Source organism: Girardinichthys multiradiatus, chromosome 24, assembly GCF_021462225.1.
Source record: "Girardinichthys multiradiatus isolate DD_20200921_A chromosome 24, DD_fGirMul_XY1, whole genome shotgun sequence".
Classification (NCBI taxonomy): Eukaryota; Metazoa; Chordata; class Actinopteri; order Cyprinodontiformes; family Goodeidae; genus Girardinichthys; species Girardinichthys multiradiatus.
Window position 1 is genome coordinate 652,119 of NC_061816.1, and position 21,788 is coordinate 673,906.

Sequence of the window (21,788 nt, forward strand, 5' to 3'; positions counted from 1 at the left end):
AATGACGTAGTTTGATCCAGAACTCAAGTCAGTTATTGGTCTAAATGTTCCTGCGATGGTGAAAATATTAATAAATACTACGATGAAGATATCAGCTGTGATATCTGCGTATTTTCTTCTTTCCTCTCTTCCTCCTCTGTGCTTCCTCCTCTCTGTGACCTTTAGCATTCTGGGTAATGCCATCAGTGTCTGGTGTAGACACAGAGTGGAGAAGATGAATTTTCATTTGGAGTCATCAATACTTTCACCCAGTTAAAAATATTTTCTTTACGGCAGGTTTAGATCCTCCTTCTTCTCACAAACATCACAAGGTTCCTGTCCTCAAAGAGAAGAACGACTGTTCAGTGGAGGATGAGAAGAATGAAGAAGTTGATCATCAAGGGGAGAAGCAAGCCCTTGTCTCAGCACCCAGAGGTCCGTTTCAGGGGAGCTCTCCTTCTCAGAGGCCAAACCTCAACATGACCATAAACCAGCGGCGAATCTTCAGCCTGGAGCCATTTCATCAGAGCAGCATCATCAGCAGTCGCCAGAAGAGAGGGAGGGACGATAAAGGAGAGGACGAGGGCAGGACTGGACGTCCTAACAAGAAAGTCAAACCCATCAATGGTAAGACCTCCTGGTCTCTTTAGCTGCAGGGGACACTTTCATGTTGTCCTTTTCTAGCTCTCAGGTATGGTTGGATTCAGTGAAGGAACTGGAAGACATTTTCAGCCTCTAAGGGCTGGAGAACATGATTATTACTAAAGGAGACACCAAATATTAATGAAATGATCAACAAGACATTAGAAGTAAATGTATTTCTGGTGGAATATGAGTGTAGCTGATTTTAAGCAAAGTTTAAATTAATTTTAATTTGGGATTCCGCTGGGATTCGTAGTCGGGTCACTGATTTATTAGAGCATCCCACGTGTTCTCCTCCAGGTTTCATGTTATGCAGATGACACAACTCTGTTTATGCTGCGGTAGAAACTGAAGCTACAGAGTGTGGAGATGTTTTCTTACCGTTTCAGATTTATTGTCTAGTTTTTCACCAGCTTGTGAGAAGTGGAGCAGATTTAATGAACCTGGTAGATTAGAAATCAAATCAGCATTTTCAAAGGGCCTCATCATAACACTGAATATCTTTGAGTTAACGTTTCTATCGCTTCAGGGTCCCGCAGCATTAGGCTGAAGGGTAGTTAAAGGCCGTGCTGCTGGTAAATAATGATTTATAGATGTTATTTAAATGAGTCTCAGGAGGTTGAATGCTAGCTCTAGCACCAGACTAATTCCTCATCAACGCTGTCTGACTTTGAACCTGCAGCATGACAGGTAAACATGCGACTGATGATTACTTTTATACCCTAGACTTAAAAAAGCTGAAGGTCCGCATCGAGCTAAACGGCCTCCGACTAAACAAGCCCCGCCTACCTGGAGAGCTCGGCCAATGGCGGCCTTCTGGGGAGAAAGCAGCAGACATGGACAGGAAGTTCTCACCTGTGAGGGAGAGGTCAGAGGTTAATGGAAGCTGGAGTGAGTCCAGGTTTCTGAGGCGGGACGGTCCAAAAGGTAAAAGAGATTTCTTTGCTTCTGTGCAGCAATGTGAATAAAAGCAAAACTAAAATAGAGTTAGCTGTAAAGCTCTGGTTCTGTGCTGCATGACGGGGTTCAGGCAGATTTACCTGATTTCACTTGATGTTTGCTGGTCATGATCCACGTTCAAGGAGAAATGTCTCGGAGACAGCCTTGGAAGGGCTTTCATTGAGCTTCTGAGGAAATCTGCCTTCACTTTCATCAGTGCTCTCCTCCTCTTCCTCCCTCTTTAATTGCCAGAGCACCCGCCTGGCATAAAACCAGGCGATGTGTGTGTTCCTGTGTGTGTTTACGGAGCTGCCGAGGCCTCGTGGCGTGCTAATAGTCGTCTAACATCTCCCAGATGGAGCTGTCACACCCACAGTAAGGCTCAGGGAATGTGTTAGCAGCCTCTTCCTCCTCCTCCTCTGTTTGTTGAAGGCTGCTCTGAGCTGCTCTCACTGGTTCCACATGTTCTCATCTGGATCCTCAGCAGTCAGACTCAGTTCAAATCCAACCAAATAAATCGAATTAAAACCAAACGTGCTGCAGCACAACAGGAGCCGGATTGCTCTTCATCCTGAGAGAACTTGTTAAATCCTGGTTGTTGTCAGTTTGTCATGGAGCTACTTTATTTAACCCATTCAGACAAACCCGGAGTTTAGCTCTAATGTTTTCATTTTAAATTATAATTCTTTATTTTTAAGTTTTAGTAGAAAAAAATAAAATTTTTATGAACTTGATGTAATCAAACAACAGAGGACCAACAGTGGAGGCCTGGGGAACTTCTGTTTTCTAGTTTTACTAAATACAATTATTATTGTCATTATATAAGGTGACTTTTATGTCTAAACATTTCTAATTTTGGTAATATTCCACAGGTGAAAGAAGGAAATCATAGAAACCTGTTAAAAATGGGATTTAAATGACAGTGTCCTAGTCAAAGTTAACACCAAGGTTCTTTACTTTATTGCTGGAGGTCAATTTAATGCCGTCAGCATTGACTTCAGAATTTCTTTATATCATTGTGGAGGAACTACTGACTGAAGAACATCGTCTGCATAAACATAAATGAATTATTCGGTGATGGCGAAGCATTTTCTGGCTTGCTTTGCTTTGTGGTGTCGGTCTGTGCTGGGAACCAGTTCAACCATGGTTCTGGTACCATTCCCTCCCTCTTCCTGACACTGTAGACATTACGCTTCTGACATGTGCTCAAAATGTTTTCTACCCATTCTTACTTATTATTAATGAAGATGATGACGTACCGTTAATCCTTAGTGCTGCCACCTAGTGTCTTGGGTAGGTATTTCAAGGTTTGCTAATTTTGAGGCTTTCAGAACCCAGATTTATTTTTATTTGATTAAAAATTTTCCTGAACGATGGAGTTATGTTAACTGAACATAGAAGATATATTCCTAAATTCTGATCTTTGTGGTTGTGATGAGAAGATGTGGAGGAATCTGGTTGGTTGAACCTTAGAGGAGCCTGAATGCTTTTTGTTTTACCCAGATTTTAAATGTTTATGGTTAAATGCCATCAAATCAAGTCACACCTGAGTCATCAGCTGACAGCGGGGGCGGGGCCAGTGAGTCCAGACGATGACGTCATGGTTGAGAAGTCAATCAGAGCTGCTGGTTTAAGATGTGAACTGACTCCCAGTGCTTGAAGCTGCTGGGAGTAAATGATGATTACCTGTTCAGCAGCTCCACACACACCTTCACCACCGTGTTGATGCTGCTCTGTGTGTGTCTGGGGGATAAATTATCCAGCAGGAGCTGCTGGCTGTGTGTGTGTGTGTGTGTGTGTGTGTGTGTGTGAGCTGCTCTCCAGCTCCAGCCTCTCTTTGTTCCTCCCTCAGACCAGGAGTTTCTCAGCCTGCTGCTGCAGGTCAACCAATCATGATAAGAAGTTCAGACCTGCAGCCTCCCTCCATCAGCTGATCCACCTCAGCTCTTCTTCATGGGATCAATCAGTACCAATAGATTAGTTCTGAGGAGAAATATCAACACATCTGATATGAAGTCGTCAGCTGCTTCTCACTCCAGAACCTTTCAGAACATCACATTAAAACACATTTAAAGGAAACTTCTAATGACATTTTCTTAGTTATGATTCTTACATTTTATTCTGCTGAATATTAATAGAAAGTACAAGTTTCAGATAAGTTAATTTATTTAAATGATCTGTAATAAAAGTATATTGTTCTTCTTTACACCTGCTTGTTCTCTTCAGGTAAATAGGTGATAAAGTTCTGGTTCTGTTGATGGTAAAAAGAAATGTTCTGTAACTTCTTATTGTCTGGTTAACATTTACAACATATCACTATCAGAAGCTATCAATATGTCCATCTCTTGGTCTGACCATAACACAAAGAGCTGGACATATTCAACCAATCAGAAATGTTTAATCCCCTCCTCCACAAAGGTCCAGGGTCAAACATAAAGCTCCTGGTTGATTGCTCACCAGATAATCTCATTTGACCCCTGCTAACTGCAGTGGAAATGACAGGTTCTTGCACTTTAGCTAAAATCATAAAACCAAATGAGAGCAGCTCATCTGGAACTATGTTTGCATTAATTATATGGTTATCTTTTATTGGTGCCAGTTGTACCAATGAATGTGTGGAATGGCATCTACAAGCCGGACATTTCTGTGACCATGGAGATCAGAAAGAGACTCATGCAGGTCTTGGTCATCATGTATTTTGGTTACAGGACAGCTGGTCAGTATTTTATATTTTGAGAAGCTCCAAAGAATTTGGTGCATTTGGACTCGTAGGACTCTAATTTGCTTGTTTTGTTGCCTAAGTCCAGGACGTTGTTCTGTTTTAGATGGAAGTGAGAATGCTGAAGATCCTTTCTCTTCAGTTGTCTATGAAAGTAACACTTGCATAGGATGACCTAATATCCAACTCCTTGTCTGTGTTTTCCTCTAGTTTTGCAGGCGGTTCTGCCCTCTGATGCCCATCCAGTCCAGGAACCAAACAGCTTGGTCCAGTGCCAACAAGCTTCTTCATCATTTACCTCATCGACCTCCTCCCAACTGCAGGACAAACATCAGATGCTCAAGGAGAGCTGTAAGGTCTCTACTCTGACCGTGCCTCCTCTTTCTTCTGTCTCAGGTGACCATCATCTGCTTCGCTGCCATGACAACGCCCTTGATATGCCGAAGGGCAAGCGTGCCTTTAAGATGAAGCACACGGCGGGAGAGGCAGCAAGAGGAGCGGAGAGAGACAGGGGAGGAAGTGAGGACGAAGAGCAGAGTGGAAAGGTCAGTTTGGTTCATAGTTTACTTCATGTGGGAAACTCTGAGTGGATTTATAGAAAAAGGAGAATATCATCTGCATATAATAAAATTTCTGTCTCCATTTTTCTCTGTGAATCTACTTTTGAGGACCAATTCCTTTTGGTTTAAATGATTTGTGTCTCATAAAACACGGTATACACCTAGCTACAGGTGCTTCTCATCAGATGATTTATTTCTGTAATTCTGTATATTCTCATATTGATTGATTCAGAGTGATATATCTGAAACATTTATTTCTATTAATCATTCAGCTTGTAGAGAAATTAGATGAATACGTGGTTTCAGTTTCTTCTTTATTAGTCAGCAAACAGACTGAAACACCTGCACAGCCTCCCGGGGGGCTCAGGAGGGTCCAATTGGATCAATTAAGGAATTTTTGTTCTTCTCCTCTCAGGACGTTTGTGAAAGACACAACATCACAAATAAAAACTACAGAACAACGGCCACTGGTTTCTGCAGCGTTTCAGGGTCCAGGATGGGTTTGTACTGGATCATGCTGGTGTGAACCCATGAAACGAACCAAAGAACCGTATCCCCCCAGCATGGTTACAACTGCCGGTCTTGGTGCGGTTTATCCGGACCTTGGAGTGATACGCTTCAAGTGTGAATGAATCCCGGGCCGGCGTGCCAACAGCAGCAAGACAGGATGTTCTGTTAGGGCAGCACATCTGAGTAGAAGAAGAAGAAGTGAAGAGGTGCAGGGGCAGAACTACAACCAAAGTAGCAACAGAACCCCCGATGAGGCGGACTTTCTTCTTCGTCCTCTTTCTTCTTGACCAGCACAATACCGCCCCCTAAAACAATCCGCTGCAACGGCATGACTTTGTTTGATCCGGTCCAAAAAGTCTCTGTGTGCAAGCAAACCGGGCCAACTGAAGGTGTGCATTTTCTCACTTCTACCGATCCATGGACCGAACCAGAAGTGTGAATGTCCAACGTCCTGAGAGCTTCATCAGGAACTCTCTTGTCCCCAAGCTTCCAGATTGGTTAATGGCTGTGATTATCTTCCTCACCTGGAGGAGAGTGGTTGTGGTTCATGTCAGTCCAGATTAAAACCAGAACCAACGGATGGACTGACTCAAGGTTATGGAGGAAGTAAAACACAGTGGGTTGTATGTCTGTCTGTGTGTGGTTCTGACAGCTGCTGCACAGGAGATGTCCTCAGGGCACACACACTCTTCACCCTCCTCTTCTTCCTCCACTAGAAGACACACCAACACACACACCTCCAGGGCACAGCTCACTTCCTGTTTCCTGATGCGAGGCTGCGAGCTGCTTGGTTTGACGGACACGCCGTCCTTCTGCTGAGCGGCGGAGGCTGCTGCCTTCACGTCTGTAGCTCCAGGCAGAAGCATCATCCATCTTTTCCTGTTTCAGAAGAGGCGCCACAAGAAGAATGTTGATGAGATGAGCTTCAGTCTGAACTCTGAAGGTTCTGAGATAGTACCAGTTTTTATCTAAATGGACGGTAAAGATAAAAAGAAAAGTCCACCACCTTTAGCTTTAACGGTTTGATGCATCAGGGCATCATAAAAAATGACCTTCTGATACATAAAACCTTAGAACTGATTAAGGTCTGTCTTTCTTTTCACCATGGCAACAGCTGGTTTTTCTTCAGTCTGGTTGGTATCCGCTTCGGTTCTGCCTCAAGAGTCCATGAGCAACACATCCAGCACCTTAAAGCTCTAAGAATAAACCTCCAAGGAGGCTGGAGAAACTTTCAGTCATTTACTTAAAGTGTCTATCAACTACTAATTAACCCATTAACCAAAACCATTAACTGGTCAATTATTTCCCTCTGCTGGGTTCTGACTGGGTTCTGGTTGCTTCTAACTAAACACAGCTGAAACCGTTTGTTTGGAGGCAGATCTTTCAGGGTTTAGGTGATCCTCCATCTTTATATCTCTGGGCCACCAGGAGAGGTAGTCAAGGAGCAGAGCGGGCCAGAAGCTATGAAGCCGGGTCAACATGGGCTCCACCTGGTTCAACATCACTGCTTTCAGTTGGTGGTTCCTCAAAGTCAGCTCCCTTTATATGGTGGTAGCAGCACATGGTGCCTTCATGGGGTTGACCTTTGGACTTCTTGTGTTCTTATCATGAAAAATCAGTTGCTGTCTAAAATCAAAGTCCAGAATCACCCAAAACCCTCCAGTCCAAACCATTTCAAACCTCAGAACAATGTTTTTAAGTCCAACATAAAACCAGGTATAACCATACAAGGTTTCTTTAAACCGGTCCAAATCACTAATTCAGGACCAGTACAGTTAAAACCCATGTCTAAAATAAACCAGGTGTAAAGTACCAGTGCTGGTTTAATTCATGTTCTGATCAGGACTGAGTTCAGAATACAAGTTCTAGTTAAAACACGAAACGGGTCCAATCTCCACAACTAGATAAAACAGAATCTGTCCACAAGTCCAGACAAGGTTCTGGGACCTGGGAAGATTTACTTACAGACCAGATGTTGTTCAAAACCAAAAGAACAATCCAGATGATATCCTTTCAAATTAAGTCTGAAACCAGTCCTAAACTTCTCCAAGACCAAAGGTCAAGAACTCGTTCAGAGCTGTAGTTCATGACAGAACCCGACCTACAAACCCTCAGAATTTCATACTGAAGTCCCGTCAGAAGCTCGTATATTAAAGTCAAAGTGTGATCCCAGCCACACAGAACAACGGCCAAGAACCCAAACAGGTACCAACATGCCTGGGGAACATATGAGAGAGAGGAGAGGGGTCAGGAAGAGGTTCTGATTTGTTCCTGCTTCGCTGAGTTTTAGATCAGCCCTCCTCGTCTTCCTCAGCTTCCTGCAAACGGCCCCAGGCGTCTCACACTCAGACTGGAGACATTCAGAGCTGGGAGCAGAGGTGGTGACGGAGCTATTTTCTGCCCAGCCAGGAGACTGGTGCTGCTGTGTTTCTGTGGCTGTTTGCTCCCAAGCCAAAAACCAAAGCTGTCTTTCATAGAGGCAGAAAGAGAGCCAGTAACTGCTTTTCTGGGGGATTAAATGATTGTGGAGGACATGCTAATGGTGTTAAATGTAGGTTTTCTTTACAAACACCCTCAGGTGTCCCAGTCGGACCCCTCCAAGTCCCCAGGACGGCACCCTGCCTCTCCAGAGACCCAACACTCTGCTCGGCCGGTCCCTCCAGAGGTTCGGCGCCTCATCGTGAATAAAACTGTGGGGGAAACGCTGTTGCAGCGCGCTGCTCGGCTTGGATATCAGGTAATGGATCCTCTGTCTGTGCAGATGTACGGATCTCCTGGAGTTTACAAACTAAAGCTTGGTGATGTTGCAGACTGCAGGTTTAAAGACGTTAAAATCATCATCCTACTCAGCTTGCTCTTCTTCTGAACTGAAACCTCTGGTTCCCTAAACCTCCTGACCTCCAACCGGAAAAGGTTGTAGAAAGCTGCCCCTCATCTTCTCACATCCTCCTCGTCTTTGATTGAATTAGCCTTCTCATCGACGCTTTCCTTCCTCTGATTAATGTTCATGGAAACAGTCGCACCTTCTTGGAACCACAGGCTCAGCGTCTAGCTTGATTTAACAGAACCGGACAGTCAACAGAAGAATAATTTACTGATAGACGTGTAATAAGTTGTTTCTTTTCATTTACCAGCAGAAATAAGTCGGTTTACACAACAGTGGCTAATAGTTTAACAGAGCTGCAGCAAGCTGATTGGTTCTAGGTTCTCAAGAAATGTCCACATATTGGAGACAATAATGATGGCATCTTATTGTAGTAAAATATGCATGTTGTTCTTTAAATGTCTGCGTAGACAACTGTATCATCTGCATATAGAGACATTTGGACTCAATACTTTATATTGTATTTCTATCCTGATAAATGTCTCTACAGTCAGACAGAATCTGTTGATGTCCATACCGTAGAGACAGCGTTAGCTTTAATGTCTGGTTTTCTGTGGTAACTTGGGAATGTTTAGGCTAAAATAAGAAGTGCGTAGAAGGGCCAAGATGTGCTTCTCTAATTGCAGTTTATTATGGGTTTGGGATCAGATCTCCTTCAGTCAAAATATGTCTTCACTGGACTTTACCCAGAACTCTTCTTAGTGGGGGTCTCTAACGCTGGTCTTTGGGGGCTGGTATTCTACAACCTTTAGATGGGTCTAAGGTCCAGGGCTCCTGAATCAGATTGCCTTATTAATCCCTTTGGCATGCTGTAAAGTTCAGAGTCCTGCTAATGACCCAGATATTTGACTCAGGTGTGTCAACACACACACACACACACACACACATCTAGAGGATAAAGAACACCAGCCCTGGGGACTGGACTTGGAGACCTTTGCTCTGGTTCCCCCGGAGGACCTGGAGAGAGGGACATCTGGGTTTCCCTTCTAGATCCATTTCCTCTGAGAGCAGATCTTGGATAAGCAGAAGACAATCTATACTTAAAAACTTTGTGAGGAGCATGGACAAATCTTTCAGATAAATCTGGTTGTAATTAAGTGGTAGGAGGATTCATCTGAGCTGCTTCTGCAACCATCATCATCATCCTCTAAGCCTACTGCAGAAGACCTGAGAGTCCTGAGTTGGAAATCAACAGCTGACTGAAAATCATGCAGAGACAGAACACCCCCCCCCCCCCCACCCCGCCACACACACACACACACACACACACACACACACACACACACACTTGTGCACCATTTTAATATTTCATGCATAGTGCGACAGCTCCTGTCAGCCCTCACAAGTGAAGTGTCGGCCTCTCTCTCTTTCTCGTTGAGGTGCAGCGGTGAAGCTAACGAGCTCAGTTTGCAAATGAAGCCGTCATCCATCACTGCACACACACACACACACACACACACTCATTTTCCTGCTGCAATCAGAACACAGGGGAATTTCATTATGTTTCCTCTCTGGGTCTGAGGATGTAGATGGTCTTTACCTGCAGAGCTTCTTCAGGTCCAGATCCTAGCTAGGATCTGGACCTGCTTAGACAGTTTGAAACACGGGGATCTTCCCTTCAGATCTTTCAGACAAATGAACAACAAGGTATAGGTGGTATTGTTGGCATTTTGAAAGCAATCTTACGTAGCTGTCGGTTTTTGGACTTGCAGAGGAGAATCAATCACACATGGTTTGTATCTGGATGCGTCACTTTTGTAACCTCATAGGACTCGTGACAGCAGGGTCATGGTACACCTCTTCAGAGAAGGGGTGGAGGAAAAGGGCAACACCCCAAAAATACCAAACTGGTGTAGTGGTTCCAGTTTTAGAAGAAGGAACTGGAGTTTTCAGCATCCCTGTGAAAGTTAGGATGTAGGAGACAGAGGAGACTCACAGTCACTTCCAAACCTTCTCGCAGTATGATATTGATCTGGTTCATGAAACAGTGGAGCAGGGTCATGAGAGTTTCATTGTCCAGTCCACATGGATTCTTAGAATTTCTTTTATTAGGCATCTTTTCTTCTCATCAGACTCTTCGTTGACCCCGTTTGCAGCGTTCAGAACCTCACAGCCTCGTTCTTGTTGCATGTCGTCTCATCTCCAGGAGGTGGTGCTGTACTGCCTGGAGCGGCAGCTCTGTGACGTCAACCACAGAGACAACGCTGGGTACTGCGCCCTCCATGAGGCTTGCGCCCGCGGCTGGCTGGGAATCGTACGGCTTCTGATTGCTCATGGTGCCGATGTCAACTGCAGCTCTCAGGATGGGACCAGGTACAGGCCAACCTGTTATTTAAGCTCCTTTCAAAGCCATTATTTTATGTATGAAAGATTGTCGTCTGCATATGCACACATATAATTTTAAATCCTTTCCTCTAATTCACTGGACAAATCAGCTAAAACTAAAAATGCTACGTCTGTCTTGTTTTGGGAAACTATTTTCAATTGTATGAATAGAAAAATGTGTCGTCTGCATATTGACCAATCCTCACTAGCAAATTGGTAAATATTTGGACTCATATGAAATGTAAATGGTAATCGTAGACTTTTTCAATAATATTTGTAGGTAACAGCTCACTAACGCACGGTTGTTTCATCTCGTCTAAAACATGCTGAGGATACTACTCCACTACTAAACAATCCCAATCTTAATGGCAGTTCTATTGGTCATTATCGCCTGATTTCAGAACTGCCTTTTCATAGTAAATTGTTTTGGTTTTTTGTAGATTTTTGACCCTTTTCAGTCTGACTGATGATGACTGATGATCTTCTAATGTCTTCTGATCCATGATAATTCTACTTGATCTCAATGATCCACTTTTAGCTGGTATTTCTGGTTCTACACTAGATTGGGATCACCTCTCTAACCTGTGGGGTTCCACAGGGGTCGGTTCTGGGTCCATTGTTATCTGATTTTTATATGCATCTTTTAGCTGGCATCCTTCAGTCTTTTAAAGATACTATCACTTTTATGCAGATGATGTTTAACTCTATATGTCTTTTAAGCCTGATCAGCTGGATAGGTTGTCCACCCTAGTCCACTGTTATCCCAGATCAGTGATTGGCTCTCCACCAACAACCTTGTTTAAAACACCAGAAAGACTGAGACATGATTATTGCTCCCCCTGAACTACATAATCAGTCAGGCTCCTGCTTCTTTTTGTCCAGGATTCGATATCTTGGTGTAACATTGAACTCCTCTCTGGGCTCGGACGTATAAAATCTTCGTCCCGTTTCTGTTTTCTAAACATATGGTCTCTTCAGCTGAACTGGAAGGAATAATCCACACATTTAAAGATGGTTTGTCTTAGAAAGGCACTTAAATACATTTTACTTACTGAATTATTTTGTAACTGATCCACATAATAGAAATGAACAACATAGAGAAATGCCAGTGGTGTGGATGAGGCAAACGGTGAAAAGGCCTCAGAGAGAAGGACAGGAATGAGGTTCAGGATCATCTCAACATCACTGTAGCACAGAATCATGCAGGTTGATAAATGTTCTTCATTTTCTGTTCAGGCCGCTTCATGATGCCGTGGAAAACGACCATGTGGAGGTGGTTCGCTTCCTGCTGGCGTGCGGCGCTGACCCCACCCTTACCACATACTCTGGGCGAGGACCACTCAGCATGACCCACAGCGCTGCCATGGAAACCTTCCTGGAAGGTGAGACAAGCAGGCTGGAGCATAGATTGAACATAGATGCTGTAATGTTGAACAACTTCATTATTTCACTCTGTTTACTTCCCTGATTTGACAAGATGGAGCTTTATTTATGCTGACTAGAACATGCACACATTGGGGTTAACTGCCTTGCTTAAGGGCACATCAGCATGTGGCAAGGAAGAAGCTGGATTGAAACCAACAACTTTGTTTCCACGTAATAAATGCTGTCCTGCAAGTCCCTTCCTGTTCATTCCCATTGGGTCTATGATCAGAATGACAGTTTAGACGATGAAGGGACTTTTATTTAAGGAGTGAATAAATATTGAGGGAATAAAACCGCTGGAATAAAGCGCAGGGAAGCCGTCTGAGTGTGTGAGTGTATTCTCAGCAGCCTTCCTGATTACCCTTCCCTTCCTGTATTTGTTCTCCTCATCCCTTTCTTCCTCCGCTCTCGCCAGAGGAGCTTAATGAGGCTTGGCTGCTGAATCTCAGAGCAGCTTACTGACAAACACACACTCTCACACATCCCTGCCAGCATCCGTCTACTCAGCGCCGAGTCGGCACCGTCTGAACACAAACACTCATCTTCCTCTCCACATCTCTCACTGTGTGGCTCCATTGTTTTCAGCTGGCTGCCTTCATCCGTTCTGATTGGTCGCCTCTTTGATCAGCCCTAACTCTACGCCTCTTTCTGCCCGCAGACTATCTGTCTGACATCCAGGGAAGGTCGGAGGGCGACCCGGGAAACTGCTGGGAGTTTCACGGCAGCTCCGTGTGCGGTTAGTTCATACACAAACACAACACCGGTACCGTCAGAGAAGAAACGTAGGAAGGCTGGAGGAGACAGATGGGTTGAAGAACCTTTATCTGCCGCAACTAAAGAGACACAAGTGAAGGCAGTGAAAGTAGACGAGTCAGGAGATCCAGATGAAACAAATTAGTCTTGAAAGGTAGGATGGCAGAGTAGGAAGAGAGAAAGAACCCCCATCTGAAGAAACCGGGCTTTAACCAGAACTGCAGCACAGATCAGGGCCACTGGGTTGGAAGTTCAGACCTGGGGGAGGCTACTGGGGCACCTTCTACAGAACAAACATCCAAACTAAATGAACTAATATGTTGTTGCTCCTCCAGAACCGTCGTGTGAAGGAGCAGTGTACAATATTCTGGCTGACCCACCTGGACCAGATGAGGATGAGGAGGACGAAGACGAAGACATGGATGAAGAGCACCAAGCCAGGAGAGAAGTGTTTGAGTTTGAGCTTTCAGATCGACCTCTGCTTCCATGCTACAACATCAAGATGTCTTCGTCACACGGGTGAGTCCAACATATTCAGCATGGAGGTGTTTCCTCAGGCAGGCTACAAGACTGAGATGTTGCCTACAAAGTACATCGAGAAGCTGAAGGAGAAAGACGTTCTTGGCTGATATAAAGATTGTAGACCAGGGGCGTGAATCTCCAGACCTCGTGGGCTGGTGTCAGGTTCTACAGATCCCGCCTCATAAACCTCATTAGTCACTTCAGGCGTGTTTAAGCAGAGAACATCTGAAGGTGCAGGACCTTTCTCCAGCCACCTCCTCAGATACCAACCATGAGATCTAACAACTCCAGCAGGTCCTGGGTACTTCCTGAGGTCTCCTCCCAGTGAGACGTTCTCCCTAGGAAGGTGTCTAGAGGGCATGCTGACCAGATGCCCCAACCATCTCAGCTGGTTCCTTTCCAAGCAGTGAAGGTCCCTGGGTTCCTATTGGACAGATGAGCCTTGAACTAGAAGCACCAGATGATCAGGTCTGAGTTGTAAAGACTGTGATAACCAGATAAAGGTGACCAACTGGGATGTTGACCGACCCAAAGTTAATTTAGAAGAACTTGTTGATCCACTCAGATTTCCCCCAGTTAGGATCCATCCTGAGCTTCAGGGTTTGGGTGGAGCAGCATCTTCAGTGCATCATGCTGGATGAAAACCCTATGGTCCCTGTCCTCTACATCTTCTAAACCAAAGCCAGTTTGGACCATCTCCAGCATTCACTACCACCATGCTCCACCACGCTAGACCCAATAACAACCCTTTTAATGTGGCTTGAGAAGTTCTGTCCATCCTCCAGACCCTCAGAGAATGGTCTGAAAAGACCTTGTCCAGACACCATCCAAGGTTCTGTCTGGTTCCTCGTTCCTCCAGTAGAGGCGATGATCTAAAAAGTGGATTCATCTGCAAATTGAATGCAGCAGATAAACGTGGTGGAGAAAGGATCCAGAAGGAACCTTCTGGGACTAGATGAGGTCTGATGGTGCTGAGGAAGAGTGACTTGAAGCTGACCAGAGGAAGACCACCCCTGCAGACACTCTTTGTATTTCATTCACGCTTGTTTTTTCTTCACGTTCCTCCTTGTTGTTTAACGCGTCTTTTCAACCCCAGACACCAATTAGGCAGGAGAGGAGGAAGACGAGGAGGGAGAGGAGGAGGAAGACGAGGAGGAGGGAGAGGAGGAGGAAGACGAGGAGGAGGGAGAGGAGGAGGAAGACGAGGAGGAGGGAGAGGAGGAGGGAGAGGAGGAGGAAGACGAGGAGGAGGAAGACGAGGAGGGAGAGGAGGAGGAAGACGAGGAGGAGGGAGACGAGGAGGGAGAGGAGGAGGAGGGAGAGGAGGAAGACGAGGAGGAGGGAGAGGAGGAGGAAGAAGAGGAGGAGGGAGAGGAGGAAGATGAGGAGGAGGGAGAGGAGGAAGATGAGGAGGAGGGAGAGGAGGAAGATGAGGAGGAAGACGAGGAGGAGGGAGAGGAGGAAGATGAGGAGGAGGGAGAGGAGGAAGACGAGGAGGAGGAAGATGAGGAGGAGGGAGAGGAGGAAGACGAGGAGGAAGACGAGGAGGAGGGAGAGGAGGAAGACGAGGAGGAGGGAGAGGAGGAGGAAGACGAGGAGGAGGAAGACGAGGAGGAGGGAGAGGAGGAAGACGAGGAGGAGGGAGAGGAGGAGGAGGGAGAGGAGGAAGAAGACGAGGAGGGAGAGGAGGAAGATGAGGAGGAGGAAAACGAGGAGGAGGAAGAGGGAGAATCATCCTCAGAGGAGCAGAGGGAGGACAGACGGAGAGGTCGTTAACAAGGATTGCATCGCCGTGGCGATGCAGCTAATTGGCTTCCTCTCTGTCTTCCTCCCCTGTTGCTCCTCTCCGCCTCTCTCTTCCTCCTCGTCTTCCTCCTCTCCCTCCTCCTCGTCTTCTTCCTCCTCGTCTTCCTCCATGGCGTCTGATGTGGTATTAATGGTTCTTCATGGAAACAAGGCCACCGAGCTGCTTAGCATTCAGGGAGCGGCCGACTCCAGAGCAACATGTGGCCTTGTCTGCCGCCGGGTGTGTGTGCTCTGATCTGCCCTTCTCACACACACACACACACACACACACACACACACACGCACACACACACACACACACACACACACACACACACACACACACACACACACGCACACACACACACGCACACACACACACACACACACACACACACACACACACACACACACACACACGCACACACTGACAGACATTGTGAATCAATAACAGCTCGATGGATGTTTTCAGCTTCAGCAGCAGAATAAATAGAAGAGAAGCAGCCTCCTCTTCTTCTTCTCCACCTTCCTGCTGCTTTGACATTTAAGGAGGACATTTCTGGATCCGCCTTTAAACAACACAGAACCAGGACTGGAAATCTAAACATCTTGGACTATAGTTTCACATCCTCTGAGTGTAAAACTTCTTCTAAAGCTGAACAGCTTTGATTCCCAAACCATTTTCAGAACCATTCCAGTAAGGATAAGAGAGAACCCAGAACCAGGAACCAGACGTGTTTAAAATGTGTGGCTGTTGGATCAGCAGTGGCCGGGTCGTTCAGGGTGGACTTGTTCAGACGGGTCGCTGATGTAAGGGACGGATTTATAAGATGAAATAAACATTACTCCTGAAATTAGAAGAATCTGTAAAAAACCTGCAAACATAAATGATTCTTACGGCTCTCCTGGTCTCCAGAACCGTCCAGTTGTTGTGGAACCAGCAGCGTCACCTGTCATGTAGAAACCATCTCGACCTAGTGGGAACTTTAAGGTTAGAGGTACTGGACCAGCTTCACTCCACTCAGTATCACTCAGAACTTGTGTCTTCTGAAAGGGGTTTACGATGTTGACTCTTTAGCTGTCCTGGTTCTTCTGCTTCATGTTCATGTCCCTTTTCTTCCTGCAGACCCAGAAACTGGCTCCTCCTGGCGGATGTCCTTGGTCGGCTTCGGATGACGTCTCGCTCTTTCCGGCGCCTGTTCCCACAGCTCAACATACAGTCCGTCCCTGAAGACGAGTTTTACCGGCAGGCGTCCCTGTCCCAGCTGCTGACGGGTCCTGATGAGCAGGAACTGGCCTCCTTCAGACCAGATGTGAAGGATCCTCTGGAGCTGGTGGAGGCCACCCCTGAGCTGGCTGGCATGCTGGGGTCTTCCCTTGAGTTTGTGGACAGTCGCTGGGACTCCTTGGATGTTTCCCCACCCTCAACACCACCACCATCACCAGGACCACCTCCATGTCCTACACAGTCATTACCTGCAGGACCACAGGAAGAGGACACGAGCCCTGAGAGCAGGACTGTGAAGTCCATTTCAGGACCTCAACATTCAGGATGTTTTCCTCCTTCAGTTAAATTAGACTCCAGCTTGTGGGGTCAACAAAAAGATGAAGCTCCAACCTCGACAAAGCCAGGAATGACTCTTACTACTAGCTGGTGGGAACCACAGAGACCACCAAATCCTGGGACCAATGGGCCTGGGAATCCAGATTCTAAAAAGGGGGAGCAACAGTCCAGAGAAAGGAAAACCTCTGGACTCACTTCCATGAAACTGAACTCTGTGGATGGAGAAAAGATGTGGGAACAACAGCGACTGAGAAGTAGAAATGTTGAAACCAAAGTGGTCGGTGAAGAACCGAAACCGGTTCCGATTCGAAATAAGAAGGCGGGAGATTTGAATCCTGCACATTTAAAAGAAGAACTCACCTCAAACATCTGGAAAAATCAAGGGAGTAAGGCAGGGACCGATCTGGACTGTCCAGATGCATCTGCTTTGACTGAACTACCACTTCAAAGTAGGAGGTCTGAGATCTCCAGCTGCTCTAAGCTGGACCTGTGGCACCCTGAGGGAGCAAAGAGACCCGGTGGAACCACCACAGCAGCCAACACCTGTGAGGGTTTCAGCCTAGCAGGCAACACCTTGAAGCTGGACGCGTCCTGGCAGAGGAACCTGACCAACGTCAGAGTCCACATCAGGGACCTGGGCATGAAAGTTGCTGGCCTCCAGAAAGACGTTAAGAAGGTTTCAGGAAAAGTGGTGGGAAAGGGTTCTAGAGTCAAAACGAGGTCCTGAGATGATAGAAGACCAACTGGTCCAGGTCCAGTGCCTCTAACTGGTAGCCAGTGAGGTGGACACGATTGTAAACATGCTGTAAACTTTGTAAAAACCTCTTTGGGTTGTGTTCTCTGACTGTGACTGTGTTAACTGTAAAGACTTTTTATTTATGGCCCAGATATGTGACCTTTGTGACTTGGTGTAAATACGACTGGATCTGTGTTAGCATGGTCCGTTCAGGCATCCTGCTAGCTTTCATCACTGTTCAATAAAGACACAAAGAAAGAAATGTTGAATTATTCCTCAGTCCGCCGAGGTCCAGTAGGATCAACATTACCGGGGCTAAGGATGGGTCCCATTTCACCGCTTGATGAATACGGGCATTCATTCATAATGAGGTATTATTGGAAACATGTTATTTAGACTGCAAATGAAAGACTAGTTGGCCCACACGGTTTGTGGTTCCTTTCTATCTACAGTAGTGTCACCATTCTGATGTTAGTCGCGCCATTCAGACAGATTGTGGATTGCCAAGATGGACGTAGCTGAAGACAAGAGTCAGGATGTAGAGACACCCTGTCTCTTCTACATGGGAAGAAAGACAACCAGTGGCATATTGAGTATTTGGGTCCCGGTCTGTAGAGACTTTAAATGAAGGGCCACTGGCACTCAAAACCCAAGGGTAGGGTAGGAAATGGCATCCAGTTCTCTGGTTGGCCTGCTTTACTTATCTTGACCCATTGAGTCCGCAGAAGCTTTGAGCCACATTTACACCAGTAATGATCTCAAACTGAAAGCTCACAAAGGCCCTGTTGGAAGTCCTCAAATGTCCGAAACATAACAAGCTGGGCTTTAGGCACCTTCTAGCTGTTTCCATGTGCTTTCTGGAAGGACCGAGGATGCGTGGGGTGTTGAAGTCGACATGCTGCTGTTATGTGAGGGTGAATGTAGTGATGGCAAACAACCATTCATGGTAAAAACACTCCGGACCGCGACAGCTCGGTACATATTTACCCAGTAATGTGGACGTGTTGCAAGAAACCAGCAAGGCTTACAGATTACTGGACTTCAGCCAAGGGTAGTTTTTTCAGAACCGGTTGAGCTTAAGAATAGAACAAAACAGAGAAGCTGATTTCTGTTCATCAAGGATGATATTTTCCTGTGTTCAAACATGAAAATGGGAACACATCGACTTCATGACATACTGGTAGTAAGACGGGTCTAGCGTTAGGATTCAGGACCAGTTCTGTGTCAACATACTACTGGTTCCTCCCAGTGTACGACCTTGTTGACCCTAAATGGGTCAGATTAGTAGGAGGTACCAGACTGATACGGAGCAGTAACAGCAGCACTTCAGATTAAACTCAGATTGGATCAGGTGTATAGAACAGGGCCTGGCTCTCCACACCACTGAGGTCCCTGGTGTCATATTTAGAATAAAACTCCAAACAATTAAAGCGGACCGACTTATTCACGTCTATTCTATACAGAAGTCGAGCTTAACACCCGTCATGGTAACATCTGTGGGAAGAAGTCTGATTTGCCGCACCTGGAGCCCATTATGGGGGGCGGGGCCCACGGTTTGGACCGATTGGGCTCAGCTGTGGTATCTGCATGTGGAGAACCTTTCTGCATGGACCAGGTAGGTCTGTTTCTTTAATGAAATAGACTGAAATTATTTGGTTGGACATGAAATCAGGAAATATGTTCAGGTTTCTTCTACGTTCAGAGTGGATCTCAATTCAGTTCAATTCAAAGATACTTTATTGATCCCTGAGGGGACATTAGAAGTCCAGTAGAACCCATCCAAACATACATCATGACACAAGACAAGGGGGGGACGGGTCACCGAGGCTTTGCTGCCCACTCACAGGTGCTGCCCTTGTTAGATGAGAAAAGAGGCCACATTAGGTAAGTAGAGGAAATAAATCATATTTCACACTTTATCCTTAGCAGGATACAGTTTGAGATTGTAAAAAACCTCAGCACAAAGAAGCAACAAGTTGACAAAACAACATCATGCTGGGAACGGTGAAGGTGGTGTGAGGGGTGCATATATTTATCTTGAGCATGTGTGTGTGTGTAAGTAAGTCCATGAAGCTCTGTCCCAGAGGCCATTGTCCTTGATGGTTCGTTGGAATGTACATCAACCGGCCACAAAGTTCTGAGCAGGTCCACAGATGTCCTCAGGGAAGGGAGGGGGCAGAGCGTCATGGTTACATAACTTCCAGGAGAAGTTGAAGATAACCAGCCATCAAGGCCGTGCAGAGGAGCCAGATTCAGAAAAATGATAATTATTTGGGTTAAACTGACTCTTAATTTTCCATCATCTAAGGTTCTAAACTGTTGTGAGAAAGTTCTGGTCCAGGGGTGAGGCTGATATGAGTCTTCTGTTTTGATGGTTTATATCAGTCTGGGTCACGTTCTTTCAGATGCCTTCTGGTACCGCCTGTTTAAATGGGCTTTAGTTAACTTTCAGCTGCTGGTTTTCTATTAGCTGCATGCTCGCAGGACTTTAGCTAGACGGCTCTTCACTTGGTTCCTGATCTTGTTGGGCAGAACTTCCTCACGTCTGAAGCTTCTATCCATGCTATAAGTTCACAATGCTTCCTGAGGTCCAGTCAGACAAGCAGGATGTGAAAACCTTCAGTGGTCAATGAGCACTTCCTGTCAGCAGTCGTCAGAGTGAGGTGACTCACTTGTAAAACTGGGCCAAACTGTTTTCTGTAATCCGACCCAGAACAAGTCCATTCATGCATGATGGATGCTCCACTCGTTCAGACGCCCACACCCTTTCATCCAGTACAGAAAGAGATGAGTCATCCTCCCAGCATGGTTCTGGTTCAGCTCACAACAGGGACAGCAGGGGTTTATCATACACTCTTTGGTTAAAATTCCAGCAATCTGAATTAATTGGATGTGTGTTGATTATAAATATGTTTAAACTGGTTCTGACCCAGCACAGTGTGTTTTGGGTCTGAACTGAAGTCTAACTTGTCCTGAAGGAAGGGTCGTTTCTCTGCATGTCTCTACACCAGATGTAGAAGCTGACATGTTGAATGGGTTCTTGCAGCCGGTACCAACCTGAACCACTCCTTTCAAGTTCTGATCGGTTCTAATTAGATGAAGTTTGGGTTGAGTATAAATGAGGTATAAATACCTTTGTGTGGAACTGTATGTATGTGGCTTCTGGGTAGGACCCATCTGCTGTCCCAGTTAGCCCTAGGTCCATGCACTGTATCATGAAGGTCCATAGCAGCAGGTCCTACAGCCTGAGAGAGAAGCTGGTTGTCTTCACAGGTGAGATGGTAACACCACAAACACAGCAGGTGCATGTTCAGTGATGTCTTCTTCCTCTGCTGCTCGCTTTCTGAACTCATGACTGTTCATCAGAGCTGAAGACAAACCACCAACACCTCTCCTTCCTGCTGCGGCTTCGTGTCACAGGAAACCAGACACACCTCTGAAACTACAACCAGCTCTGGATTCTGGGTTGGAGATGGTCCGATTCATCAGCCTGTGAGGCAACTTGGACTGGATGGACTGGGCTCCTAGAAGTGGTGATAAACTCTGTGATAGACACTCATCCAGGCGGAGCTGAGGATGTGGACCTGGGATGGTGTGGGTGCTTGAAGCCAAGCTGAAGATGGAGGATTGACTTGGTAATGCGCCGCAGGGTGTGTGTGTGTGTGTGTGTGTGTGTGTGTGCTGGCAGCGCTGCGAGGCTGTTTAGCGAGCGAGACGAGCAGCACTGCAGATGAATATTTAACCAGAGAGAGGCAGAGCAGCCATCATTTATTGATGCTGCTGAGGGGAAAGATGAATGGGCCGTCTGTGTACACGGCGCTGGAACCAGCCGGCGTCCAGGCGAGACCCGACTCAGAACCTGGATGTAAGGCAGAAAGCACTCTGTGATGATGGGGTTTGAGGAGAATAAAACTGTCATGCCTGCATATTTCAAGAAGAACTCATCAGATCTTCAAGCAGCAGATTTAGGCTTCTACTGGAGCTTTTAGAAGCTTCAGACTCATTAGTTCCTTCAATGTTCACCACGGTACTTTCTATGGTTCATCCTTCCAGGGTCATGGTGGGTCTGGTGGCTGTCTCTAGAGTTCTTCCTGTAGGTTCTGGATGTGTCCCAGGGTCCCCGCCCAGGGGGACATGCCAGGACACCCTTTCAACGAGGGGACATCAATGAGACATCTTGTTCTCTGTTCCCATACTGTGGGATTGTAGTATCTCAGACAAAACCTCTAGTTGTGAGAAAATCTGTGGTTGTTTTAAGTCTTCCAGATGTACGGAGCGCAGATTATTCATTCTTCTGAACAAAAATGACCTACAACAAATATCAAGTAGCCTCTAAAGTCTCTGGGAAAATCAGGAAGTTTCCAAAACTGTTTTTCTTTCTCAGTTTTCTTATTCTGACTCCAGAACCGGAGCGTTCCCACCTGTGAACTAATGTCTGTTACCTG

The 21,788-nt window shown here is 46.0% G+C and overlaps 2 protein-coding genes across 3 annotated transcripts in view; one reads left to right on the forward strand and one right to left on the reverse strand.

Moving 5' to 3' along the window:
- Positions 1 to 21,788, reverse strand: part of LOC124861402 (NLR family CARD domain-containing protein 3-like) — a 373,247-nt gene that overhangs the window by 77,731 nt on the left and 273,728 nt on the right. The gene's annotated exons all lie outside the window — the stretch shown is intronic.
- Positions 1,573 to 17,605, forward strand: LOC124861445 (BCL-6 corepressor-like). The gene is made up of 7 exons (XM_047355233.1): positions 1,573 to 4,824; positions 7,928 to 8,086; positions 10,380 to 10,546; positions 11,795 to 11,940; positions 12,642 to 12,719; positions 13,072 to 13,255; positions 16,170 to 17,605. The coding sequence occupies exons 1-7, from the start codon at positions 4,615 to 4,617 to the stop codon at positions 17,332 to 17,334; spliced, it is 2,109 nt and encodes a 702-aa protein (XP_047211189.1). The 5' UTR covers positions 1,573 to 4,614; the 3' UTR covers positions 17,335 to 17,605.